Raw genomic sequence first — 27,286 nt, forward strand, 5'->3', positions numbered from 1 at the left:
ATATTTCATATTTTATTACTTACCTCTTCATCATTATAATAATTATTATAACACGTTTATTTTTTAATGTTGAAAACCGTTCTTAATAAGTTATCTGAATGGAACGGAACGCCTGTCAAAGAAGAGGCGTATTTTCTTACTGCAAGAATGTTTTAACCCTTGAATGCATAGTGATGTATGTATGTACACAACAAAAAATATATAATTTTATGCATAATTAGGTAAAATCTATTTGGTCCTGTATAATTATTTTGATCGTAAATTAATACGCTTTCCGTTGTTTTATTTTGCGCAGTATTTAAGTTTAAAAAAATTACATTTCTTTTAACACGAAATGGCGGAAAATTGGAAAAATTTGATGATTTTTAGTATGTAATTTAGGCGGTTTTTTCGGGGTTTGTAATTATTTATATTTAAAATCTTTATTATAGGTATATTACAAATAGTATAAATTTCTAATGGTAGTAAGATTTTTGATATATCTTTTACCAATAATTGTATACATTTACATAAATTATTATTTACCCTATGTAACTTCTAATACTGGTTAAGCAGTGAAAATCGATGTTTTAATTTTAATTTTTCCTAGAATCAGTAAACAATTATGTAAGACATATATTAATTCCAGGCAAAAAGAAAAAATCATGCATTTAAGGGTTAAGTTTCCAAAGGCAACATTCGATATTGTTTTTATAAATATACGATACACAAATAATCATAAATAACGATATTTAGGTAATAATAGTACAATATTTTAATATTTACAGTTGTTTCTGTCTTATAGAACATGCATTTAAAAAAAACTTTCGTTGAAGTGGGTTCAATAATAATAACAAAATCTATTCTAGTCGAATAAAAGCTTGAAAAACACATCTTCATAATGTCAATGTCAATGATGTCAGTGTCACAGAATTAATAATATAAAAGTTGCGAATTCCTTTCCTTACTTGTTGCTTTTCTTATTTTTTCGCAACTGTATTAAAAAAACGTCGTTCGATACACGTGCGGATATGTCATTCTTGACAATCTTGACAATGACACACTTTCCGCACTAGCATCGAAATGTACTATTACTCGGTAGTAAAGTTTGTTTAACCCTCATGCCTTGAAACCCTCGCAACACTCAAGATTACACTTTTGGAACTTTCGCTTGCTTTGGTATCAATATTAGCACGAGTTATTCCAGTAACCCGGGTTAACCGGTTAAACCTGAAGTTACCATGGTTACCAGTACAATTTGACACTGGGTTAACGGTTTAACCAGTTAACCCCGGGTTAGTGGAATTGTGCAAGTGGATCTTAAATTACTTAACGATTGTTACAACAAGGTTCTACTGCCAAACTGTGCCACTGGGTAGGCACGTAAAGCAGAGACGCTACCCACATAGATTTTTGTACATTGACCCGTCTGTTGCTATCTCTATTGCACGCGCATAATAAGCGACCGGCCCTGTAGCCCTGTACAGGGCCGGATCTAGGGTAGAGCGCGTGGAGCGGCCGCTCTAGGCGCCGGATGGCAAGGGGGGGCAAAATGGCAAATGAGAAAAAAAAAAGTTTTAAAAGACGCGAGTGTGACGCGGGCCCAAAATACGGTTCGTTTTGCTTTTAGGTAAAAAGCTTCAACGAAGGGCACCAAAACCCGATTTCGCTCTACCCTGATCAAGGACTCGGGCCGGCACTGGAGGGACTGCAATGTTCTGCCACCAGAGTGCAGCACTAGCCCGTTTAGTAAACCATAGAGTAAGTTTTCAGAGATAATAAAATATGACGATGATGCATCACGGCGGTTTATTTGCAGAGGACCTACCGGGAAACGCGAATCCGAAATTTCGCTGTCTACCTCTTTATCGCTCGAATATGCAAGTGTAACAGAGATGTTAGATAACGAAATTTCGATTTTCTTGTTTTGTGATAGACCCTCAGATTGTGGTAGTGGCGCCCTCTACGCAGTTTCGAGTAATATTCCCTATTATATTGTTGTCCCGCCCATGATGGCGGTTGTAAATGTCACTGTGCGAGCCTTGGCAGCCTTAGAGGATGTAACCAAACGGAGACGCCTTGTCTGTAATTTTTTGTAGAAAACAGTGCCGATTTTTGCGGGGGAGAGGCACGTCAAAATGAATACGTAACGTAAAAATAGCTGTCAACTAAACGTCAGTCCATACAATGTGTATGACCATAGGTCATAGAGTTTCAACAGAGGGGAACACCTGTTAATGAATACTCCGTTTGCTTATATCCTCCAAGTAAATTATCTATGTAATTTTCTTTTAAACAAACTCAACCTAACTTGTTCAATGCAGCCTATGAATATATTATACTACTCTTTGCTATGAATGCAGCAGAACTTGTTTGTCAGTTACTCAACAAAAAAGTGTCAATGGTACACTGTCATACATTTTATTTGTCAATGGTGCATGTTGCTGTACCAAGAAATTGTTATTTATTTTTATATTGAATATTGTTTTTTTTTATTCTTTTAAAAATCAATTTCAGGTGGTAATTCACAAGTCTTATTTTATTAGCCTAGTAAGTACCTACTCGTTACAATAGGTATTAAGGCTGGCGTCCACTAGGCTCGCCGAGGCGAATTACAATAATTCGCCTTCTATACATTTACTATGAAACTACGTCTATTGATGAAGAGCCGCGGCGCGTCGAATCGTATTTACCATTCATAGTAAATGTATAGAAGGCGAATTATTGCGATTCGATTCGCCTCGGCGAGTCTAGTGGACGCCAGCCTTTACTGGTACCTATAGTCTGCTAAGGTATTATGTCATTCTTCTTTTAAGAGCCCCTACCGCGAAAAACGAAATTCGAAATTTCTTTATTTGCATCTCTATCGATCGAATATGCAAGAGCGATAGAAGGCATATAACATTTTTCGGTGTTGGTGGTAGGCCCTGTGACTTCTTTTACGTAAATCGTCGACTAAGTAGTTTTGTAATTAAACAGTTGAAAAGTCACTTGCATCTGGCGAAATAAATTAGTGGTAAACTTGGCGTATTTTTACAGATAACTCGTGGCATCAAAACACGACCATGGGGTTGATACAATCGCTCATTTGCTCTGTTATGTTTTGCCTCGAAAGGTAAGCGGACTGCTATAATTCAAAATAACCTCGCAATTAATAAGGTTTAGTGTGCAATCTTTAGTTGCTCGAGGTGTTCGCTGCAACGTCTGTTTTAGGCGGTCCTCACATTGGATGCGTGTCATGTGTGCGGATTCGCACGCCGCTCCGGTTTGCGAGCGAGTTAACGCTGTCTCGCTCACACACGCGAGCGGCGTACGAATCCGCTCAGTGTGATAACAACAAATGCCGTATGCGAGTAGCCCCCGTGGACCCTGCTTAAATCCCTTGTATGCTTGACACCACGCTGCTCGCCTCGCCGAAAGTTCACTGGACGTTCGCCACTAAGACCATATGATAAATATGTAATAAGCCCTCATGCTGTGACAATACATGGATTTAGAGGTCAATCCATTTAGATTTCGTTTATAATTTCAGGGTTTTGACATGGGTGTGCTTTGCGTTCGTGCTAATACTCCTAATGGGTATGATGCTTATATTGATGGTTTACGGCATTTCAGTCGGCTATCACTACGCACAGAAAGAACTTGCAGCATTTGCTAGTAAGTATACTCAGACTTATATCACTAACATTCAGTATAATTTTTACATTTTTTCATATAGGAAAGAGTTTATTAAAACCCACTGCGGCGTATGGCCACGCGACGCATCGTCGACTCATGTTTTTTTTTTTTTGGTAGGACCATCCACGTAGCGTACATTCGTGTTGTTTGTTCTGCAATGAGATTTTGTTCGACTTAATTTATAATAACAGTTTTATTACAAATCGTGATTGTGCCTTACCTACTATTTATTCACAACTTGACATTAAGTGGAGCATTCTCAAAAAATATGTCTGCGGTCTAATTGCCGCGAACCATAATCAGTAATTTATTGCTTTCATAGGTACAATAAGGTATTACATTAAAATGGTAATCTAGCTATGAACCCTGTAAGGGCACTGCAAATTGAGCACGTAACTTAATACTATAATATTACATAATATATCCCATATATGTAAATTTAACATCATGAGAGGGGGGAGGCCTTTGCCCAGCATTTGGGACACAATAGGCTCACACATGAACACAACATACACGTAACATTCATAAGATCACAACATAACATTAATGAGATCTTTAGATTTCCATACAGAATATATAGCCCCCTCCACACTCATGCGTGAATTGCGGCGCAAAACCGCATGTATATTGTTAAGAATTAAAAAAATAAAAATAAATAAATAAACGCGAGTGTGGAGTCTATTTTGCTAATCAGCGAAATCGACTCCACACTCAGCTTCGCGGGTTCGCGCCGCGTAGTCTGGAGCGCGCTTAAGAAAAGAGTCGTTGCAATTAATTGCAACGACTTACACCCTTATTGCATTCAAACGCAACCCCAGACATATTCTCAGTCGTGCCTCTCAGTCCGCCATTGTGGTCAAAGTATTATTGTGATAACCCAAACTCTGCCAACAGTGACATCGAGAACAACAACACCTGACCCTATGAGAATGGGACGGTCAGGCGACGAATCCAGACCAGTCGTCCGACTAGTCGCTGTGAACAGGTCCTCGATTGACAACGCACCCCGGCCGATGCTTGGTATGTTCCATTGAAATACGAACAATCAGCACACACTGCAAAACTTAAGAGAATGATAAAACTAAATCTATTTTTTTCAGAGGTGTATCAGAATAGAGCACCTCCAGAGAAAATTGTGTTGGAAAAACCAGCAACACCTATTGTTCTATTAGAAACGGAAAGGTATGGTATAATCTTATACTTTTAAACGAGCAATTCTTGTATACAGAATGTCCTTAGCCATTGGACAAACCCTGAAATCCCACGTAGGGTTACTTCTCAGGAATGCTCTAACGTCAATATTTTTGATGGTTGCGTTCACATTTGTCTGATGCACGCTGCCTGCGTGCGACAAATGTGCACGCAATCATATTAAATCTATGAAACCGGTATGCGTCACGACACAACACAACACGACAGACAAAGGGCTTTATTAGTGTCATAAATAAAAAGATAATCGGAAATAAATGTCATATACGAAGGAAAAAATGACCAAAGCCTCCAGTGTCCAGAGCTGGAATCGAACCAGCGTACCCCGTTTACCGGACAGGTGCCTGAACCGCTCGGCTATCCGGTCACGGTTACATTTCGGCTTTGTCCAATGGCTAAGGACACCCTGTATATATATGTACATTTATATATTTCGGGGATCTCGGAAACGGCTCTAACGATTTCGATGAAATTAGCTATATGGGCGATGGGCGTTTTCGGAGACGAAACATCGATCTAGCTAGGTCTTATCTCTGGAAAAACGCCCATTTTTGAGTTTATAATATATGTTTTCCGAGCAAAGCTCGGTCTTCCAGATATTATGCATAATCAATAACAAAGTTATAATAATGAATATTGTGACTGTCCACTTCCTAAAGAACTATTTAAATGACGAAGCCCATGCACTCATGCCCCAATAAGGTTTAAGGCTTAACAAGTGTGAAGGAGATAGCGTTATAATTTGTGGTATTTTCTATAAAAAGGGACCTTATTGTCGATGGCGCTTACGCCGCACAGCGTCGCGCGGCATTGTATTTATATCGGAGCATCTTTTATTTTTTTATCTTTTTTTTGGCGTAAGCGCCATCGACAATAAGGTCCCTTTTTATAAAAAATATCACATTTAATGTCAATTACCTACGTGTTTGCAATTGCGGATACTGTAGAAATTTACTAGTATTTAAGCAGCTGTTTTTTTGTGCAGTCCTCCACCGGAGCCAGAATTGCTGCCACACGAGAGAGACATAGCTAAAAGACTCATCGGCCGCTTCAGGCGGTCGAAGAACAATTCAATGACTACTACGGACATTCCATTTTTAAGACCATTTAAAGCAACCACCCATTCAGATCAGTCTATCAAAATGGATGACGCTGCTGCCGATCAGAGCAACGTTAGCCCCTTATCATACTTAACTAAAACTCTCGCTGCACTGTAACGAGCCCCGAAACAACCATTACTAGTTAGCTAAGTATAGAGCCGGAAATATTAGGAGTTTTCTTTTATTCGGATCCGGGGATCATCGTCAAGATCACCTAGATATTATCTCCTGTCCCACTACGCGAAACACTTGGACCTGGACCCTCAATACCAGAGCTTTTTTTCAAGGATATATCCACCTCTTGTCCTTGCCCTTTTGATAAAATGCCATCCTGTATCAGAACGTCCGTCGCGTTAAACATTTGGTTGGTGGGGCATTTCACGTCAAGCGGGCAGCAAAAAGATTGTCAGGTTCTGGATTTTGTTTATAGTTGGGTTAATTGGACCTATATGAAAACTAAAAAAATTGGCATTTTTTTTAATATATATATACTGCTTCGTTAAACATTTATACTTACGCATTTAAAAAAACTACAAAATCTGAGGAACGGCTTTTTTTAAAGTTATTATGGCAATTCTTCGATGGATGTAATAAATAATAACTATAGTAAAGTTGGTCAAGCAAATCTTGTCAGTAGAAAAAAGCGCGAAATTCAAATTTTCTATGGGACGATATCCGTTCCCGCCTACATTTTTTTTAAATTTGCCGCCTTTTTCTACTGGCAAGATTTGCTTGACCAGCTATTGCTTATAGTGTACAGATGCCCTATAAAAAATTTCGAAATGGCATCTCGATTGGTTTTGAATATGGATTTTGAAGATTCATGAAGTAATTTTAAAGTACTGCGCATGACTGCGCGGCGCTCCGTACCTACTGAGCGGTAGTTGTAATGCAAGAAAAACTTAAATATTTAAATACTTTTGCGTAACGGAATTAGAACAATAAACACTATTTCAACAGTTCAGATTTATAAATCATTTATTAATTTTATTATTCAATCGTGCCTTGTAGCGCCATCTCTTATCAACCATATCTTGGAACTGAAAACAAAACGTTTATGTTTTAACAAAACGCTACAGGCTAGAGGTAACTAAACTTGATAATTATAACTATTGGATAACTATAACTATGGACGTTTTAGGCGGAGTATGTCACATTCTTAGGTCACTTTCGAGTTAGGTCACGTTCTGAGGACGTCACTTTCTGTACGTCACATTCTGAGTTTGTCACTTTCTGAGTTCGTCACATTCTGAGTACCTACGCCACTTTCTAAGGATGTTACTTTCTGAGTTCATCACTTTCTGAGTACGTCACTTTTTTAGCATAGTAAGATTTAAGCGTAGGTATACCTGCATGAACAATGGATACCAGCAATCATGTTAGCTGTACGGCATACGGCCGCTTTTATGTTATGACATACAGGTTCTATGTTTTTTAGTGGCCATTGAAAGGTAATACGAATCTATAGACGATAACGGAAAACTGTCTTAAGGTGACATTCGGATGTGTGCGGCAGCAATGCAGTCGACCCTAATGTCGCGCTGCAATACTGCTGCAGTAGTGCTGGTGCAGTCTGAATCCGAACGGTTTCTCAGATTTTGTAGTTTTTTTGATTGCGTTAAGGAAGCAATATATTTAAAAAAGTAATACCTAATGCAATTTTTTTTTAGTTCTCATATAGGTCCAATTAACCCAAATATAGTTGGTCAAGCAAATCTTGTCGTAGAAAAAGGCGGCAAATTTAAAAAATGTAGGCGTGTTGCCTCTCTGTCGCACTCGTAAATTCGTACATAAGTGTGACAGGGAGGCAACACGTCGAACGTAGTTCGCGGTAGGGCCCTCTGGTTCCAAATCAAGGGCCTGACACTCTTTGATAGAGAAAGATAGTCTTATTGCGATTCCTATAAGAGGAAAGAGAAAATAGCGCCATGCTTTGTCCTTATCACCGACCGGGTGGCATCATAGGTTTGAGGCGATGGCGAAATATCGAATTTAATAAGAGTGAAACAGAAAAAATCCTATGCTGCCTAATTTTTATAAGTATGAATATTCTTTCTTTTACCCCCGGTCGCTCGGTGACGCGTCTATAACCACTTATATAGGTATAATATATATGCTATGTCTATGTTCCAACAAGTGTACCCGCTCCTACTTAAAAAAAAAGACATTCCAACGGCATTGATACACGATCGGATATGGTATTGCACTAAAATTTTTATCTAGTGCCCTTAACGACTTATAACTTTTTTTATACTTACTTTTTGTTTACTTTGTGTTGAATTTGAATATAAATGACGTTTGATGGGTTGGTTTACAATAAAACAATTTTTATGGTTGAATTCGTTTTATTTCTTTGTTCACCAAAATAAGTTTGAAAAAGCCAAAGCGTAGATATGTATAAATATGCTATGATTTGGAAAATCAAAATATCTTGCCGTTAAAAATATTCCTTGTAACAAAAATTATCAAATTGTGTTTAGACTTCAGACTTTAACAATTGATACATTTTGACACATTCTGCTTAACTAAATCTTCTCTCAACGATAAGGCAGATAAATTAGCCGTTTGGTTGTTGCTAAGTGGTGGCAAGTCAGCAATTTCCCGGCGTTGCAGGTGGCGCCTCAGGGCCGCTCCTCGCTGCTGGGCGCCCAGGCCCGCGCCCTCCACTGCTCGCACCACGTTCGCGCGCCTTAACCCGGTCAGTGCACTTGCACTACCTGCTCTCCTACCTTCTTCAGCACCAGCAGTTAGTTTTGCGGCTTTGGCTGTAATAATTAATTAAAACTTTAAACTACTTTATTTACGGTAATAGAGATGGTCACCACTCGTGTAGTTTGGCCAGTTTGGGGGTTTAATTTTATGCCAATGTTTGTCATATTCATGGTCAGTGTCTATTGCTGGAGAATGAATTCATTCATTGACAGGGTCGTCCTCAGACCTAGGTATAAAGCAATTTTGAAACCCAACATTAGTAGTTGGCAGACAGATCGACTTCCCGGATAGGCCTTGAGTTAGGGGGCCCTAGGCCCTATACTCTTGTACCCGTATGGCAAAGACGACTCTATTAATCATCACATAACCTACTAAAAATCATAAGAAACTTTTTTTTTTTTAATAAACTGATCGGCGAATGGCCCTAGTCACGCCTGATGGAAAGTGAAGACAGGGCCTAAGATGGAGCTCACCGGTTCAGTAACAGCCTAAACTTGTTTAAAAACAAGAACAAAATAAAGACAACTTACACATTTCTTCCACCGTCTGTGTCACAAAACAATAGTGAAATCCAATACCGACTCCGATAGCCAAAACGGCTAATATTGTGAATAGCAAAAAAAATGTTAATACTGCACACACTGTGCACACTGTAGCTCTGCCGAAAACATAATAAATTAGTATAGGTATCTATCTACTCAGAACATTACCCAATAAACCATACTAAGTAAATGATAGGTTTTGACCAGCCTTGCTAGATTAATTATTATCTCATGCGACAAAAGCAGCAAAGGTGGCGTAGCTAGGCGTGGGCGAAGTGGGGGCGGCGCCCACGGCCTCGCGCCCCAAGGGGGGCCTCGCGCGAGGCGCCTTTTGGTACAGTGAAAGAAAAGGGCCTCGCAAATGCGATTTCGCTCACGGCTAGATTAGTTAACGCTACGCCACCGCAGCAAAGGATAGTACCTAAGCATGAACTAAGCGATTTAAGAAATTAAAGCAGTTTTAGCAGGTATTACTTACTAATGTTTTTGCGATACCCTACCAGGGTCCATGTGCCTATATGTTACTATTACATGTAATATAAATATGTACATTGGATGCAAATAAAGGTCTCTATCTTAAATCGGTTATCGCTGCTGATCGCTGCTTAAAGCCCAATCGAGACGGGGAAATTTTTAGCCAATCTGATTAAATTGTCCGATTTGATCAGTTCGTGCGGATGCAAACGCCAATTTTTGGCTCGCCGAATTCGACTGCTGATTATGACCTATATTACCGATACGTAAAATGGAGGTGCGGACACAAGAATACCAATTTGTGACGCTAGTATTCGCGTTTGGAGGCACTTTTTTTTTGAGCACTCAAATATCACCATAAATCTAAAGGCCGCAGTACACATGGATAAGCCATGCCATGCCATCGCCATTGTCACAGGGGGCAATGGTATACAATGGCGGACGACTGGCCATCAGTTGTCTATCGTGGTGCGCAATCGGGAAGTTGTCGGTTCTTATGAGTCTTATTACACTTCAAAGGAATCGTGGCGTTGGTGTTCACACAGTCGCCCATAGTCGACCAATTTAATCAGATTGGCGAAAAATTGTTTCCGTCTGGAATGGTAGACATCCACGTCCACAGGGCCGCATCGGACGCATCGCACGCAACGGACGCTTTTAATATAATTTGTAATAGAAAGTCACACAAGTGCGTCCACTGATCCGCACCGTGGATAAATTAGTTGTATTTCGTAATGTAAAACAATAGTTACCTCTCAAATGCATTTAGACAAACAGATATAAACGAACTCAATGAACAACACATACAACCCATTATGGGAAATTTTGAATTTAACTTTAAATATAATTATTTAATTTGGTGCTTTTGTGAAGCTACATTAATGGATAACAGTACGATTTCACAACATTTAAAATTCAGACGTATTAAAACTAAAAGCGATTGATTAATAATGTGAGATTATATGCTCTTTGAATAATGTCATTGCATAAAGGCAGAGGGCCACCGCGAACCACGTCGACGTGTTGCCTCTCTGTTGAACTTGTAAATTCGTACGTAAGTGTGACAGGGAGGCAACACGTCGAACGTGACGGTAGGCCCTCAAAATTCTGTTCGGAAAGAGAAGTCGTGGAATATAGGAACTACCAAGTGGCGCCGAGATTCGCGCATCAGTGTGGAGGACCCTTATAGTCTGCATTTTCAAATTCAAAGCCATAACAGACTGGCGTATCGGACCTTGGTCCGTTCAGCATATTTTTTTCTCGCTCTCACTTATAGATGCGCTTTAAAGGCCTTAACACACCATCGCACCGCACCAAGGTCATTGTGCGACGCACCCATAAGTAAGAGCGAGAAAGCAATATCTCTTTCTCGCTCTTACTTATGTGTCCGTATGTATGTGTACTTAACGGACGTACGACGGACCACCTTTCACACAATTGAACAGGCCTCGGACAGGACCAAATTCTCGGTCTGGTATGCCCGTCGATTACACTCAATATGTCAGTGACGCAGAGGCAACGCAAGAACCGAGTTTGATTTTACGTGTCCATCCGTTTCAAACTTCCAAGCCTTATCCGATCGTGCAAAACCTATGCTCGTGCATCCATTTCTATTCATTGCCCAAGTTGTCAATGGTCGTAATAAATTTAAAAAATAAATGTCAATGTCATTGCTGTCAGAATGCGTAAGTCACATGTAAGTCAAAACAAGGTTAGAATTCCTGAATTTATTATAATAGCACTTGCAATATAATGGCAGATGAAAACGTAGTGAATAAGGAAGAAACAAAGAAAAAGTTTAAACGTAATCCAAATAAGAATTATGCTATCAAGAAGAGATTGCCTGTGCGCCCAATCGATGGTGACAATGTTGTGTTCATAACTAAAAAGACTAATTTTAAGGTAATTCTAGGTTTTAAAATTGATAAATCTTTATTACGTTTGGTCTGTATCAATATATGACAATAACTCTATTTATAAATAATGAAAACGTACATTTCAGGCTCAACTTGACAAGTGTTGCGATCTTCTTACGAAAGGCGAAAAGGAAATAATATTGCACGGTTTGGGAGCCGCTATTCAACGTTGCTGCAACTTAGCCCTGCAGTTGGAGATATTATTCTCAGGCACATGTCAGATTGAAGTTAACACTGGTACTGTGGATGTGGTTGGTGAGTATTCACATATGGTTGAATCTATATTATATACTCAAATGTTAAAAATAAAAACAGGGAGCAGTGGTCAATGTTAAGCTGGTCAGCTTACCTCTTATTACTAGAATTTATTTTGTTACTGCTATTGAAGAACAGTAAATGATGACATGTCTTAGGCAATAAATACAGTAATACAGTAACAATATTTTGTGCAGATGACTTGGAGCCACTAACTGATGACTTGGATTTTGGTGCTCAAGTGAGGCATTCCTCTTCCATTCACATCCGTGTGTTCAGAACTGCAATGCTTGGAGCCAACCAGTAGACATCATGTTTTTCACACTTAATGAGATTGTGCAGTGGATAGGACTGACAGTGTTCGAGATATGGATAAACTTGATAACAATCACCATATTCTCAGTGCTGCTAGCCTTAAAGATTGATGGTATAGTGAACAGTGCTTGGTGGACCATATTTGCCCCACTGTTTGTTAGTGATGCAATGAATGCATACTTTTGTTGCATAGTGTGTATAAGAATGAATTTAGAAAGTTCATATAAGGCTTCATTGTACAGAGCATCTTGGAGTGCAATATTTCTGGGACTAACATTTGTATTTAAATTTCTCTTGTGTAGGAAGTTGCAAGGTGATTCTGCCATAGAGTATAGTGAAGTGTTCGCTCCTTTGTTTATTTTGTTACAATTAATAGCTGTAAGAGCATGTCAACTCCATCAGTAATATAGTTGGTCAAGCAAATCTTGTTAGTAAATGGTAACAAAAAAAACTATACTCATACTTTTCTTTTGGGTGAGTACTAATGTAAGACAAGGATAGTATGATTCTCTCTGTCTATGTTTGAAATAAGACAGTATAGACTATAGCTACTTTAATAAAAAATGTTAATAACTTTTCTTTAAAATAAACAGTAAGTTTTATATCAAAAAGTAATTTTTATTTTGTAGCATTATATAATCATGTAATGTTAACATTTTGACCAATGGCAGGAATATAATAGTATAATGACTATAGATTCAGCCTACATTAAAACTAATTTTACATGTTTTTATAGTAATTTTGTTAAGGAACAAAGTATAAAAATTAGATAAGAGATTTGAAAACTTAATAACATAGAAGTTGCCTTATTGATCTGTTAGATGGCATTTAATTAAACATATTAAATAGTCCACCTCTCTTTTTCTTATCGTCACCTCCAAATGCAAAATTAAAATTGTTGCCAGTTGGTGTGTGGGTGGTGTCTTCTGTCTTAGCACTTGTTCCTGCCAAATCTCCAAAAAAGGATAGTCCTGTTTTCCGCAATCCTATAATATAAACAAATATTATTGCAATATCAAACAGTTTATTTTGTTGCCTGATACATTTATTTTACTTTATTACATATATATTTTAACTAGAAAGACAAAATCAATTTAGTTTTTTAATTAACAATGAAATCCTTTGGCAATAATTTATATGAAGATAAAAATAAATGTATTCAGCAGTATAAAATAAACTTACCTGAGAGGAAGTTTGGTACATCCTGGCTAACAACATCAGTTTTGTCATTGGTTGAAGGCATTGTCAAGTCAGCCTTAGGAGACAGAAGAAGACTTGAGTCTGAAACAGTGTTTAATGTGCAGGCCCGGATTTAGATACCTAGAGCCCCTAGGCACTTGGTATAGCTCTTAGAATTTAGGGGGGGCCCCCTTCTCCATCTCAAAATCATTGCTAGGTTGCCTGAACCCCTAGGCCCGGGCCTTGTGGGCCTCGGCGGAAATCTGGCCCTGTTAATGTGTTTTATCCTCTTGGAGACTTTATGGGTACTTACTTTATTACTGGTTTCACTCAGTTATTAAATTGTTGTATTGGTAATAATACTAATAATCTATGTACATTGGCAAGGAAATTATGAAGGCTGAAATTCTTCAGTTTTCATACAAATGACATTAATTTGCTGATTATTAACCCTTAAATGCATGATTTTTTGTATAACTTTTTAATAAATTGAAATAGATGTGTCATGTTGTATAGATTGAGGGAATAATATTTTGGATAGCTGCATATTGAGCCACGGACCATCAAATATACGATGCATATATACATCATTATGCATTTAAGGGTTAAATTATGCGTAAGAAAATACATAACAATATATTTAGATCAGTACGGTTTCACACACTATTATTTTTAGTCGCTTTTGGCGACATGTTTCGGATTCGTCGGGAATCCTTCCTCACAGGCACGAGTGTCCGCGGCTATTAATAGCTAAAAATAAATAAAAATAGTTTAATTACGAAAATACATAACGTCTCGAAACTGACGGTATCTATATCTTTGTCTTTATTTTTTACTCGTCTAAGCTAACTTTACACCTACTTGAACAGAACAAAGTGATGAGGTGCCATTATAAACGGCATATTTTCATAGACATTTGACTTTAACACATTCACTGCCATTTGCCAACGTTTTCATAGCGCTACGCTTGTAGCCGATCCCATGGTTTTCCCGCTTTGTATAGGAAAGTGACTACGAACAGAGAACCCGCCTAGCGGGTTCCCGGCACTCGAGTGTGTTAATGAGATATTGCCACAAATGCAATGCAGTTAGCTTTGTCCGATTCTACCTATCTAATGACTTTAAACTCTATTAAATAGAGGAATATTACATTGAGGGTAGTCTGCATCGCCATCTTCGAAGCCGGTTGTGTTGATCGAAACATCCAGGGAGTCAGGGAGGCCTGGGCCGTGATTAAATAGAAGTCCAGTTATAGGCCTTGCGATGAGCTCTCGATTTTCCTGCAATTTTATTATCATAATAATGCCTTAATTTAATTAATTTAATTTTTAAATATTTGTAAAGTTTGTATCATACTTCAACGAGATAAGATTTCAATACAAATTATGGCGTCTTAGTTAACAGGAAAGACGAGCTAATAATAAAGATGTTTAAATTGCAAAGTATATCTATAGGAATACCAAAGATAGATATAACTCCGTAATAGATGGATACAGTCTAAGGAAAAAACGTGCCTCGAAAATCACGAAAATTTGATTCTCGATCAGATGGCGCCACTAGTTTTGGCCTACACTCGTATAGAGGGCGTTGACTGTTTCGTTTGTTATTTATAATTTTAACGCATACCAGTGAAAGAACATGGGTCAAAATCATATAAAAATAATTAATGCAAATAAAAAAATCATTTATCCATATTTAAATACATTTTATCGTATTTTTATAAATATTTATTTTTAGTTTTAAAGTGTATCGACAGATGGCAGTGAATTTACTGGGGTTACAAAATTTACTATGACAGTACCGCTCTAGTATAAGTTACTCTATGGGAATACGAACCTACAAGCTACATTTCTCAAAGTTACTTTAGCAAGGCGTCTATTTATTAATATTTCACTCATTTTTAGGGTTCCGCTTTTACTTTTGAGGATCATTTCCTTATAGGATCACTCGTGCGTCTGTCTGTCTGTCCGTCTGTCTCAGCCTATTTTCTCCGAAACTACTGGACCAATTAAGGTGAAATTTGGTACACATGTAATTTTGTGACCCAAAGACGGACATGTAACGTAAACAAATGAATTTTAAAGATGGGGGCCACTTTTGGGGGGTAAATGAGAAAACTAAAAAATAAAGTTTTTCAAACTATATCGTGTTACAATAACATTAAAGAGCTTATGTTGAAAATCTCAAATATACACGGTGGCTAGTAAAAGTTGCTCAGTATAATCCCAAAACCTCCCTGGCAACGGGAATGCACTTATTTTTTAGCCACCCTGTTTTTTGTAATTTTAAAATCAATTGTTTAGAAGTTATTAAGAAGATAGCCAAAAAATTACCATCCCCCACCCCTTTATATCCAAAACTACTGGGTCTAAAATTTTGAAAAAAATACAGAAAATAGTTCTTTACCTATAGATGACAGGAAAACCTATTAGAAATGTGCAGTCAAGCGTGAGTCGGACTTAATTACTTAGTTTTTGATCCGATCCCTACGGGTTTTATAAAGACATTTCACTCACGTTTCACATAGAAAAAATACATTGTTAAAAATTGTGTAATGTACTTCCGTACATTCCTTGGAACGCGAGTCCGACTCGCACTTGGCCGATTTTTTTTTGTTTTCAGTTTTTATTAAGGATACATATTCGCCAATAAGTTTATTTATATACCTACTAGCCATGGTTTTATGTTAAAGCCTACAACTCGCTTCCTGTTTGCTATTAGCTATTACTTTGCGCTGCTGCGCCAATTTAATTTGACATAATATTTCAGAAAGAGTTAGAAATAGTGCAACCCGATAACAAGGCACGAAGTGAATTTCGAAAATAGGAAAACAATATACCTTCACACTAGAGATAACATTTTCACCAACTTCCGTTTCTACATCATTGCCTTTGACTTCATTTTCTGTTGCGTCGGCCGCTTCCGGCTCAACGCCGTCCATTGCATCTACGTCGTTGGTAGGTTCCACTGTGCCTGACTGTATTCCCGAAATAGAAGGAATTTCATCACAACTCAGTTTGAAATAACTGGATTTCACAACCTCCTCGTGTTTCTGTAAAATATATAGGCTACATTAAATTTAGCGGACCAGGTTAAACACAGTGCCTCCCTGCGATGAATACCTATAACTCAAATATCTCGTGGAGAACTATCACTTCCCATACACCATAACATAAATTTAAAGGCATTTGAAACAACTACACTACCGCTCAAAAGTATTGGCACCCGCAATTTTCACCATACAATTGTAGGTATACAAAAATTCTTTTCAAAATCATACTGTTCGATCGCAGGCAAATGACTCTCTTACATGTTGGACTGAATTTTTATTTAGGTAAATATATTGAGCCTCAAATTGTTGCCAAAGACATCCTTTAAAATTTCGAGTTTACTTTATGCAACGATTTAAAACACCCTTATGTAGGTACTAGTTCATACAAAATAAAACGATTTTGTACTGGTATGGAAAACGATTAATGGATTTTTTTACGCTTGCCATTTGGTAATTTGGCAATTTACACAAATATTCTGCACATCATTTTGAAGCTCTATGTCTGTTAAATTAAAAAAGTCAACTGCACAAAAAACTGTTACCCGACTGCGACTTAGCGGTATAATTCTGAAAGTCGATTTTGTATACAATTGTATGGAAAAAATTGTGCCTAAATAGTTATGAGAGGTAGTGTAGCTCTATTTAGTTATCCCCCAGGGTTTTCAGTTTATTTAAATGGTAGTTGCAGCTGTAAAAACCAGTATGAGCACTACTTGTTAAAATGTTATAGAGTAGATGATGTAGAGTAGTGAAATGGCTAAGACGAGATGGGAGTTACCTGAGGCGTGATTGTATTTTTGCCGTAAACAAACGTTGGGGATAAATCCAAGTTGTGTTTCTTCAAAATCATGTCCTTCATTTTGGTGAAGCTTTCTTCGCTGCCCGCGCTTTCGTTCATCGGGCTGCTGTTTATTGTTGCATTTGCCTCGTTTTCTATATCGGCTTCATCTCTTTGACTTTGGCTCCACTTCTTCAAATCCAATGATATATTTTGCTCAGAGGATGGTAATTCAAATGTTACTGTTTTCTTCTTCTCCTGATAACTCGAAAATACATAAAGGATAAGTGCCCCCGCGGGGGCCGCGGGCAAGTACTTACAGTAGGTGGTTAGGTACTATAGGGTGTCTGAGGAAGTTTGTCATATTTATTTCCTTTTTTTAATTTACTAGGTCCGTATCAACGTTCAGGACCACGTGCCTCTAATGTATTTTTAAGCTAATAGTAACTAGCCTCTGCCCGCGACTTTGTCTTATAATATTGACCTTAATTATGGAGATATAATATACGAAGGTCAATTGAATTAAATGTTATATAATTAATAGCTACCCTAAGTTGGTCTAAAAACCCGGTTGGTGGCAGTATAATGTGTTCTACGTTTGAAGAAGTTAAATCCAGTTCTTCTATTTCGGCTTCTTGGGGTTCAGTTTGGACCTAAAAAGTAACAAATGTTTAGATACCAAATAAATTATGTTCAAAACACTAACTGTTCATGAGACTGCAAACCTTTTGGTTCGGAGTTTCAGTGTTTGTCTCTTTCTTCTTATTTGGATGAGCGGTTATTTCCGAAACCCCTTGCAAAGTATTTACATTAACCTTTGATACGATATTATAAGTGTCACTTTTGTCAAGCCTGATATCTTCCAGTATGTTTATCAGTTTACGTTTCGAGTAATTGTTACTGTTACTTCCATCGGTCGAATCGGCGGTTTCCGAATTTTGAAAATATAAAGAAACTCGTGATGCTTTTTCAGGAGTTTTCGATCCAATTTCTAAAGTTTGGTGTCCTGTTGTAATTCCTTTTACTGGACTTGGTGTAACTAAATCGCTCTTCTTAATCTGAAAATTATTTATTGAGTGAATTGCAAAAAAATGTACAAAAATTAAGAAAAAACGCTGAGCCAATTTACACCAGTTATGAATTTTTATTTACAGTGCAGATTTATGCATTTTGTATGGGAGAAAAAATACATTTTCGTTTTTTTTTTAAATACTTAAAGCAATGTTTTACTGTAAAAGTGTAAAATTCCTGTTAGCATTTGAGTTACACTATATGTAAGAGTATTTAAAATGATTGTATGTGCAATATTTACTTTTTACAGATATTTTAATTTTGAAGACATTTCTGATTGTGGAAACTACATTTTTTTGCAATTCATTCTATTAGTGATTATAGAATTTACGTGAATTTTTGTAAATTATTTTGGACAACAAAATAGTATAATTAAAGTATTCTAGGTGACCTGGTCTAATTTCACACTCATTACGTCCAAGTCGATATTCATAAGCTGCAGTTTCGGCATCTGAAATACATGCAAATGACATTCGATAAAAAATACTGCAATACCTATCTAGACTGGTGTATTTTGATAAAGTATGTACATAATTATTTATATGGCGATGATAATCTCAATACCTAGTTGCGTACCTCAGAACACATTCCCTTTTATATGTTAAAGATGCTGAGCTCTTATAGAAACGCAACTTTGTATTGGGATTGCCAGTCATATTTAATTATTTATACGTCTGGTCACAACATACCAAGGTCACATTGCTGGCTGTATTCTTGTTCAAATTTAGCCAGCCATTATCAATTTTCATTTCGCTCAATTTCTGAGATTGTGTTCGAAGTTTGGCCTCTGCACTTTCCGCTTTCTCTTTGTTTCGGATATTTTGAGTTTCTTGGCTCTTCATGAGCTGTTCTCTTTGAGAAATCAGTTCTTTAATTTCTTTTGATAGAGCCAAGATATCCTGTTCAACTTTCGGTTTTTCGTTTACAAAATATTCTGCTAATTCTATTATTCGCTTCTTGGTTAATTCCGATATCATGTTTTCTTTATTTTTAATTTCATCACGAAGTCCTTTGGTTTCTTTTTCAAGGACATTAATGTTTTCCTGTAAAGCTTCCTTTTTTTTAGTAGATTGCAACCAGTTTTGCACAAAACTAATACTTTCGTATCTGTTTTTGCATTGCTCCCAAAGCTCGTCGTATTTTTTTTCTCCAATCTGTATGCGCTCCGCCGTTTCTTGAGTCCTTTCCTTGGCCAACTGCCACTCTTTTTTAAGTTCTACATTTGCGGATTTTATGCTTTCATGAGCCAGCATCAAGCTGGAATCAAATGGACCCTTAGCTTAGGACTAGGGAAGGCAATAACCGGTTTCGGTTGGTTTATGTTATGCCCAAAAATTACCAATAATCGGTTATAGTTATTTTCGACAAAAACTGATAAATTTACAACCAAGTCATCAAAAAATTACGAAAATAAAGGTACTTGGTATTAGGGAATGTGAGCATAAGGTGGCATAAGGCTTCGTTTTTAGGGTTCCGTAGCCAAATGGCAAAAAACGGAACCCTTATAGATTCGTCATGTCTGTCTGTCTGTCTGCCCGTCCGTATGTCACAGCCACTTTTCTCTGAAACTATAAGAACTATACCGTTGAAACTTGGTAAGGAGATGTATTCTGTGAACCGCATTAAGATTTTCACACAAAAATAGAAAAATAATAATAAATTTTGGGGGTTCCGGAACTAAAACTCAAAAATTTTTTTTTCATCAAACCCATACGTGTGGGGTATCTATGGATAGGTCTTCAAAAATGATATTGAGGTTTCTAATATAATTTTTTTCTAAACTGAATAGTTTGCGCGAAAGACACTTCCAAAGTGGTAAAATGTGTCCCCCCCCTGAAAAAAATTGATTTATATGGACTAAAGGTCAATCGTGCAAATTTTCATGGCTTTAACACCATTTGCAGCATTTTACTGAATTTCGGGGTGAACCGCCAGGACTAGTAGAATCCGTCTAAGCACATTCATTAAAATTACGGGGACAGACGGTAACAGCCGATCGACACAAATACATTAGGTGTAGGTAGAACTTAATCTGACCTAATGGTGTTCTCCAGTCGCCACAGAAACTGTGAAATAGAGGCGGCCGATATTGATGGGGTTGGCCGACGTTAATTACGTACCTATAATTTTATCCTAACAACCTACGTACTTTATAATAAGCTACTTCTACTAATTTTCAACCATAATCATGAACCTTACCTTTTTATCTCTTGTTCAGCATTTTTTATTTCGGCTTCAAGTTTCAAGTTGTCGTTGCTAATAAATTTGGATATTTCTTTCTGGCGGGTAAATTGCCTTGTGAGCCTATTCACTAGAAATGATTGTGCTGAAATAAAAATTAGTCACCATTGTTTAATAAAAATATCTGAGACCGAGCTTTGCTCGGAAAATATATAAAAACTCGAAATGCGCGTTTTCCCAGCCACCTACCTACCACTCTACCTACCTAGCTAGATCGATTTAGCAAATATTATCGAAATCGTTAGTAAAGCTGTTTCCGAGATCCCCGAAATATATATACAAGAATTGCTCGTTTAAAGGTATAAGAATGTGTAGGTATAAGTATCTATGTACTTAAAGAGATTTTTAAATGTTTTTGGCACTATCTATGAGATGAGTAAAAAGTATACCTAGAACTCCTAGAAATGACAAAAGTGCAAACAATTGATTGCAGTCTTTTCTATGCTTTTGATCAAGTGGCACGCAATTGCGTGTGTCATCTACGTGTATAATTTTATTATCACATCATTGTATCTTTTCAAATAAACACACTTACCCTTTATGCACTGATTCGAGAGAATAATCTTAATATGAGTTTCTCCGACTGCAGCTGAAATACTTTCAATGGCTCTTACATCATTTGGTTCCGCCATATTTATTTACTTACTTGATTATTTTGCAATTAAACGAAAATTATAAAGAAGCAAGTAGATACGCATTCAGCTCGACTGAAAAATACGTGAAATCGGCGGGAAATATTCTTTTTTATTTATAATTCTATACTCTATGGATATCTGTTAGGGTGCGAACACACTGGTACAGCACATACAGGCCAGTCCAGACGTGAATAGCGCCAATCTGATTAAATTGTCTGATCAAATCAGGTGGTGCGGAAGCAAACGCCAATTTGGCTCGCTGATTATGCGCGCCGACTATGACCGATATTAACAATTAAATGGAGGAGCGGACGCAAGAATAATATTTTTATTTTATTTAGAGGGCTCAAATTGGAGATTGACGACAATTTCTTTTCTGATCCAATCGGTCGATTTATTCTTCCCGTCTGGACTGGCACAGCGACCTTGTCAGCAGAGAGGCGGTAAATAAAAAAATATATAGGCGCGAAGTTGACTTCCCATACAAAATTTCAATTTCGCGCCTTTTTCTACTGACTATTTGGGTGATGATTTGGGTGTGTTTCAGCAGCTGCGACTTAAGCCAGCTCCAAATTTGCACCAGACGGGCGTACCGGACCGCGTCCTAGGTCCGATTTTCTTTCCTTTCGCACATGGAGACTATATAAAGGAGCCAAATCTCTATGTATAAAAAGTGTCCATCAAAAACAGTAATTAGGCGGCGCCACCATACACCGAAATACTACCAAAAACAACCTACGTAATTTGGTCGGGTTATTTGTTGCCTTATATGGTTCATGTTATACTCATGTCTAGAGCCTAACTAGCGCCACCGGAGAGATTAGGAACTATTATTTAAAGAGATTGGCATCCTTTCTATACCATCCATACGAAAAACGTTATGCCGAATTTCAGAATATCGAATTTTATTATTCCGATTTTTAAATGCTCGACCTATCAATATTCCGACTGTCTTAATTACGAATGATGAAAATCACGAAGATTAATATTTCCGAAAAGCCGAATTTTGTAAATTCCGAACCACATAATTCCGATTATAAAAATTCCGATGGTGACAAACACCGAATTTGACAATTACGATTTTTGAAATCACGAATTCCGAATTGCCATTATTCCGAAATTTCAAATTCCGAACCACATAATTCCGATTATAACAATTCCGACAGTGAAAAACGCCGAATTTTACATTTACGATTTTTGAAATCACGAATTCCGAATTGCCATTATTCCGAATTGACGTTATTCCTGTTTTAAATATCCCAATTTTTAAATTTCCGAATAACGATATTCCGAATATATTGTTAAAGTTCGTTTTCTTGAGGGTCGCAGTTCTAATCTAACCTTATCCACTTTTCTGGCAACAGTTCGTTTTCTTGGCGGTCGCAGTTCTAACCTAACCTAACCCACTTCTGACAACAGTTCGTTTTCTTGGGGGTCGCAGTTAAAACCTAACCTAACCCACTTCTGGCAACAGTTCGTTTACTTGGGAGTCGCAGTTCCAACCTAACCTAACCCACTTCTGGCAAGAGTTCGTTTATTTCGGGGTCGCAGTTATAACCTTTTTTTTTTTTTTTTTTTTTTTTCTTTTTTTTTTTTTTTCGTTGGAAAAATGCTTTATGCATACCCACACCCTCGGGGGAGAAAGTGCGGGTTATGTGGGACTCGGCAAAGGGCGCCACTACCCACTAAAAAACCAACGGTATGCCTGCGCGCCGCCAATGGGGCGTGGCCACGGGTTCTCTTAAGTACGCAACCGTGACCACGCCGGCGCCGCCCGCCACTACCACATGCAGCGGGCCCTTCTCTGGGGGGGGGGGGGGGCTAGGGAGTAACTTCTAGCCCTGCCTCCTCAGAAGGCGCGTGGGCACACCACGCGCGCCTTCTCTGCGAGGCCTATGTAATGGGCAGCGACGCCCCCGCGCCGCTCCTCGACTCGACCTCGACCTCGCTAGGTGGGGGGGAGGAGATGGGCATACGCCCTCCTCCGAGCCCCTGCGCGCTTGCGGCGGATCGGGTGCGAGGCTGGGTCGGCCTCCGGTTCCCTCTCCGCTGCGTCCTTCTGCGACATTACATCCTCGCAGAAGGAGAGGACCGCTTTCCACGACCTCTCGTCGGCGACCATAGCCTTAACTACGGCCGGCAAGGAGAGGTCGTCCCCCACCACTGCCATGAGGTCACGGCGCTGCCCCGCCCAGGCTGGGCATTCCTCCAGGGTATGCTGCGCCGTGTCCTCGCCGCATCTGCACTGGTGACACTCGGCCGTCACCTCCCGTCTTGCGAACCGGTGCAGGTAGCTCCCGAAGCAGCCATGACCCGTGAGCACCTGCACCAACCGGAAGGTTAGCGAGCCCCGCTCTCTTTCCAGCCAGTCTTGTAGGACCGGCCGGACCGCCTCGACAGTCCTGTGTCCTCCCTCGCGCCCAGCTAGTTCTTCCTCCCATTGGAGGACGATGGACTGCCGGACGAGGAGCCTCTGCGCCTCTACTTCCCTGGGCGCAGGATGGTACTCCTGGAGCCGGAGGTCCCTGCGCCACTCATACAGGGCCGCTTGGGCCTCCGCCTCCAGATCCCAAGGAGGCGTTCCCGCTAATAGGCACGCCGCATCATATGAGGTGGTGCGGTACCCGCGTACGACGCTGATGGCCATCGCCCTCTGAGCCTTCCTCAGCAGGGCGACATTTCGGGCCACCAGAGTCACCGCCCAGATCGGCGCCCCGTACAGGGCCATCGATCGCACCACCCCCATATACAGACGGCGGCTCGCAACCTCCGGCAGTTATAACCTAACCTAACCCACTTATCTGGCAACAGTTCGTTTTCTTGGAGGTCGAATCGAGTTTGCGAGGAGATGAGATGTCAACTGTGCTATGACAATATTTATATGATATCTGTAGCACTCCACAGTCTGCACGTTTATCCTCATTAATTTATGAGTTTTATCGTCCTTAGCAGGGAAATTCAAGAATAAAACCAGCATGAAAATACCTAAAATTTATTTAACAAAATAGTGTCATACGGTTATTAAAAATAACAGACATAAATGATAATTTGCAATACAACCTAGCATCCTAATTAAACCAGGTACTTTTCATAAATTTATCCCACTAAAAAATTAAAAGGGCAATGACGAATGCAGCACAAAGGAATGTTGGCTAACTAACGCTAGTGGTACGCCTTTGTGCGTAGCTGTTTACACTGCCAGTCACCCCTATTTACACATTACATTACAGTTACATACAACTTATGTCATTCATTTACAGTGTAAATAGCTAACCATTGGCACAGCATCACCATTCAGGATAATATTCACAAATTCTCCAATCCCAATTTTACACTCATTCTCACTACTTATAAAACATTCGTAATACTGTCGCAAAAAATATATAATCAGTTTCAAGTATCCAGTACGGACGATCGACACTTCGACACATTAAATGAAATTCTATGAGAACACAACACTCAAGTATGTTATTATAGCGATCTGTCAATGAAATACTATATTTATTGAAAGTTTTTTTATCTCCTTACATTTAGGATCCAATATTTCCGGTTCACCTACTACTTCGGCTTTGGTTTCAGCAACTGGGTTATTTATTTAAAACATTCAGTTAAACTACAATTTAGGTGCTCGTTACAATAAATTTTTTGGAACTAAATGCACGACAACAAGAGGGTAGAACACTGCCCGCGCAGCATGGTTCCCCTATCACTAAGTCCGTCACTTTCGCACTCACATACTTGTTAGAACGTGACAGGCATGGTGATAAGCGTGTGATAAGCGTACCGTGCTACGACCCCGGAATCCGGCGATCACACTACGTAGGAACTAACGCGAACGGGTACGTCTACCAAATACGGTCGCCTCGGGCGAACCGCACGAGACAGATCAATTTAAAAGGAACAAATCAAAAGCACAACATTCTGGAATTACTTAAAACGTAATACTTAAAAATACGAACGTATCGAGTTTACCTACTGGGTCCCACTTTAAAATTATAGTACTCCTTTAGATTAAATAAACGTAGGCCGGACCGCCAACATTCACTGAGTGCGACCGCTGTCCGGTCGGCGTCGGGGGTGGGGTGGGGGGGAGTGGCTTTGGGCGCTCGGCCCGGCCTCTCATTAACTGTCCGGCTGCAGGATCTCAGTGAGCAGGCGGGTGAGGGAGTCGATGCCGGTGAGGAAGCCGCCGTCGGGGCCATGGTGCGGCGTGGCCGTGGCCAGCGGGGAGGAGGCGGCGGCGCCCGCGTACGCCGTGTGCGCGAAGTCGATCATGCGGATGTCGACGCGCTCGTCGGCGGGCGGCGGGGGCGTGGGTGTGGGTGTGGGCGTGGGCGTGGGCGCGGCCGACGCGGGCGGGGCGGGGCAGGCGACGAGGGTGCGCGCGCGCTTGCCCAGCTCGGGCTCCGGCGCAGGCTCGGGGTCGCCGCGCCAGGACTCGCTGGAGGTGGAGGAGTACGCCATCCAGCTGTCCGTGGAGTCGGGGCTGGGCGGCTGTCGGCGCGGCGACTGCCCCGCCGTCGCCGTCGCCCCGCCCACCTCGCCCTCCTCGTACCCGCCCATTGTTTCCTGAAAATAAAGAAAAATTCATTACATACTTACTTTAAAAAAAAATAACACCCTGTTGTACGAGATCTTCCTGACACAAATGAGGATTTTTAATAAATCGATGATGACTTTGCATTTCGAAATACACGTGGTAAAAAACACAATTCATGTCTAAGACTACTAACTTTTATCTTGAACCAAACCGAATACTTATATCCATAGTTAGAAGTGTGTATATGTATTTTGTCATGCCATGATCCTGGGAAACGATACGGACGCGTAGGAAGCTGGAATAAGAACACATCTGTGACGGACCTCCGAGTGCGGCTGGAAGGGCTCCCGCTCCCGCTCGCGGTCGGGGATCCCGGCGTGCAGCGTGGACATGTCGAAGTGTGAGGGTGGCAGCTGCTCGGCCGAGCTGCTGGACGCGTCCGCGTCGTACTGTGCCGCGCAGGGGGTGTCAGGCTCGTCCGTGTCGCCTTCGTATACTATCAGTAGGGAGCTGGAATAAAACGACATCGGATTAATTCGATGTTTCGTTTGAAAATCTAGTATAAAGATAATATCCCAAATATTGGAGATTTCTCTTCCATTGTTAAAATACAGATGATAATATTTCGACTTGAAATGTTTTTCACAACTGACTCTGCGAGCGTTTGTCGCGCGACACTAATTTTAAAATACACATAGCAAACGAAAAGCGAATTGATCGTATTTATATATTTCGGCTTAAAAAAACTAAAATTAAACCTAGAAATTTAATAAAAACACACTATAAAATATACTTCATCATCATCATATCGGCCCTTTATCGCCCACTGCTGAGCATAGGCTTCTCTTCCAGTAAGCCATCTGTCCCGGTCCTGAGCTAATCTCATCCAGAAGTAACCCGCAATCTTCCGAATGTCGTCCACCCAACGAGCCAACGGACGCCAGGGGCTTCTTTCATCCGACAGCGGCCACCGTTCCCTTAACATTTTAGTCCACCTGCCATCACCCTCATGTCCCGCCCAACTCCATTTTAGTTTGGTCATGACGAAACTAACGTCTGCACCTTGGTGCGGCGACGGATCTCGACATTCCTTACTCGATCTTGAAGCTTGATACCGAGCATGGCGCGCTCCATGGCCCTGTGCTACGCGGATTTTATGCACAGCCTCCTTAGTGAACGCCCATGTCTCGGCACCGACGAAAACATACTTACCTACAAAAAACAAAAGCAATTACAAATAGAATACCCCTTCTAACAAGTCGGACTGCGGCATGGACCCCATGACACTGGCGGCGTTACGTCTCTGCATCGCAAGGGAAATACGTTGAAAGAGGTACGCGCCAGCCCTGGGGTCCCCTGAGGTGTCGCGCCGACATTGCTCCCATGAATATTTTCATGTCGGCTGACCAGGGACCCAAAGTCTCAACCGCGAGCGCCGCAAAATCTTAGTCGTTGAGCAACGCTGAGTATTTGCGGCGCTTAAGTACTTGGGCCTGGTCAGCCGCAGCGCCGGCCCGAATGCGGGTCCCCTGAATGTGGGACTGTGCAAAGGTGTCGACATATGTTGCGTCCGTCCCACACCAGGGCCCTTCCTGATTTCCATGGCACCA

General features: G+C 40.0%; 6 protein-coding genes across 12 annotated transcripts in view; 2 read left to right on the forward strand and 4 right to left on the reverse strand.

The window, feature by feature from the left end:
- LOC134746188 (inositol hexakisphosphate kinase 1) overlaps positions 1-27,286 on the reverse strand; it is a 356,169-nt gene that overhangs the window by 261,854 nt on the left and 67,029 nt on the right. For 4 of the 5 annotated variants that reach the window (XM_063680512.1, XM_063680513.1, XM_063680511.1 and 1 more), the window contains 2 exons: positions 26,000-26,186; positions 24,115-25,705 (listed from right to left, as the gene is read on the reverse strand). In XM_063680512.1, coding sequence (XP_063536582.1) covers positions 25,259-25,705; positions 26,000-26,186 — 634 coding nt within the window. In that variant the 3' untranslated portion in view covers positions 24,115-25,258. Of the gene's footprint in view, positions 1-24,114; positions 25,706-25,999; positions 26,187-27,286 lie in introns of those variants that run through there. The other variant, XR_010128220.1, reaches the window with a different exon arrangement.
- LOC134746200 (essential MCU regulator, mitochondrial) overlaps positions 1-27,286 on the reverse strand; it is a 158,494-nt gene that overhangs the window by 21,104 nt on the left and 110,104 nt on the right. The gene's annotated exons all lie outside the window — the stretch shown is intronic.
- LOC134745791 (uncharacterized) lies at positions 2,997-6,116 on the forward strand. The gene is made up of 5 exons (XM_063679878.1): positions 2,997-3,094; positions 3,512-3,636; positions 4,552-4,677; positions 4,758-4,839; positions 5,852-6,116. Exons 1-5 carry the CDS (start codon positions 3,045-3,047, stop codon positions 6,081-6,083), a joined length of 615 nt encoding a protein of 204 aa, XP_063535948.1. The 5' UTR covers positions 2,997-3,044; the 3' UTR covers positions 6,084-6,116.
- LOC134745792 (uncharacterized) lies at positions 8,300-10,578 on the reverse strand. The gene is made up of 3 exons (XM_063679880.1): positions 10,447-10,578; positions 9,209-9,336; positions 8,300-8,731 (listed from the first exon to the last, which is right to left on the reverse strand). The coding sequence occupies exons 1-3, from the start codon at positions 10,506-10,508 to the stop codon at positions 8,457-8,459; spliced, it is 465 nt and encodes a 154-aa protein (XP_063535950.1). The 5' UTR covers positions 10,509-10,578; the 3' UTR covers positions 8,300-8,456.
- On the forward strand, positions 11,377-13,031 carry LOC134746174 (transmembrane protein 203-like). 3 transcript variants are annotated; one of them, XM_063680487.1, is made up of 3 exons: positions 11,377-11,596; positions 11,697-11,865; positions 12,063-12,309. In XM_063680487.1, exons 1-3 carry the CDS (start codon positions 11,447-11,449, stop codon positions 12,170-12,172), a joined length of 429 nt encoding a protein of 142 aa, XP_063536557.1. In that variant the 5' UTR covers positions 11,377-11,446; the 3' UTR covers positions 12,173-12,309. The 3 variants fall into 3 exon arrangements, with proteins under 3 accessions (XP_063536557.1, XP_063536559.1, XP_063536560.1); XM_063680489.1 differs by lacking the exon at positions 11,377-11,596 and adding an exon at positions 12,722-13,031 and having other exon boundaries at positions 11,724-11,865; positions 12,063-12,581; XM_063680490.1 differs by lacking the exon at positions 11,377-11,596 and having other exon boundaries at positions 11,724-11,865; positions 12,063-12,603.
- Positions 12,984-21,272, reverse strand: LOC134746173 (myosin heavy chain, striated muscle-like). The gene is made up of 11 exons (XM_063680486.1): positions 21,037-21,272; positions 20,460-20,586; positions 18,950-19,517; positions 18,652-18,711; positions 17,915-18,247; positions 17,738-17,842; positions 17,190-17,447; positions 16,199-16,411; positions 14,510-14,639; positions 13,363-13,461; positions 12,984-13,166 (listed from the first exon to the last, which is right to left on the reverse strand). Exons 1-11 carry the CDS (start codon positions 21,131-21,133, stop codon positions 13,009-13,011), a joined length of 2,148 nt encoding a protein of 715 aa, XP_063536556.1. The 5' UTR covers positions 21,134-21,272; the 3' UTR covers positions 12,984-13,008.

This window comes from Cydia strobilella, chromosome 12 (assembly GCF_947568885.1).
Source record: "Cydia strobilella chromosome 12, ilCydStro3.1, whole genome shotgun sequence".
NCBI lineage: Eukaryota > Metazoa > Arthropoda > Insecta > Lepidoptera > Tortricidae > Cydia > Cydia strobilella.

Coding starts and splice junctions, on each gene's coding strand:
- LOC134745791 (XM_063679878.1), top strand. CDS start 3,045: ATGGGGTTGATACAATCGCTCATTTGCTCTGTTATGTTTTGCCTCGAA. Junction 3,637..4,551: donor AGAACTTGCAGCATTTGCTA/GTAAGTATACTC, acceptor CTCTGCCAACAG/TGACATCGAGAACAACAACA. Junction 4,840..5,851: donor GTTCTATTAGAAACGGAAAG/GTATGGTATAAT, acceptor TTTTTTGTGCAG/TCCTCCACCGGAGCCAGAAT.
- LOC134745792 (XM_063679880.1), bottom strand. CDS start 10,508: ATGGGTTGTATGTGTTGTTCATTGAGTTCGTTTATATCTGTTTGTCTA. Junction 9,337..10,446: donor TGTCTAAATGCATTTGAGAG/GTAACTATTGTT, acceptor TGTTTTCGGCAG/AGCTACAGTGTGCACAGTGT. Junction 8,732..9,208: donor ACAGACGGTGGAAGAAATGT/GTAAGTTGTCTT, acceptor TAATTATTACAG/CCAAAGCCGCAAAACTAACT.
- LOC134746174 (XM_063680487.1), top strand. CDS start 11,447: ATGGCAGATGAAAACGTAGTGAATAAGGAAGAAACAAAGAAAAAGTTT. Junction 11,597..11,696: donor CTAAAAAGACTAATTTTAAG/GTAATTCTAGGT, acceptor CGTACATTTCAG/GCTCAACTTGACAAGTGTTG. Junction 11,866..12,062: donor TGGTACTGTGGATGTGGTTG/GTGAGTATTCAC, acceptor TATTTTGTGCAG/ATGACTTGGAGCCACTAACT.
- LOC134746173 (XM_063680486.1), bottom strand. CDS start 21,133: ATGGCGGAACCAAATGATGTAAGAGCCATTGAAAGTATTTCAGCTGCA. Junction 19,518..20,459: donor GCTGAACAAGAGATAAAAAG/GTAAGGTTCATG, acceptor ATTTGATTCCAG/CTTGATGCTGGCTCATGAAA. Junction 13,462..14,509: donor CGATGCAGACTACCCTCAAT/GTAATATTCCTC, acceptor ACACTGTTTCAG/ACTCAAGTCTTCTTCTGTCT.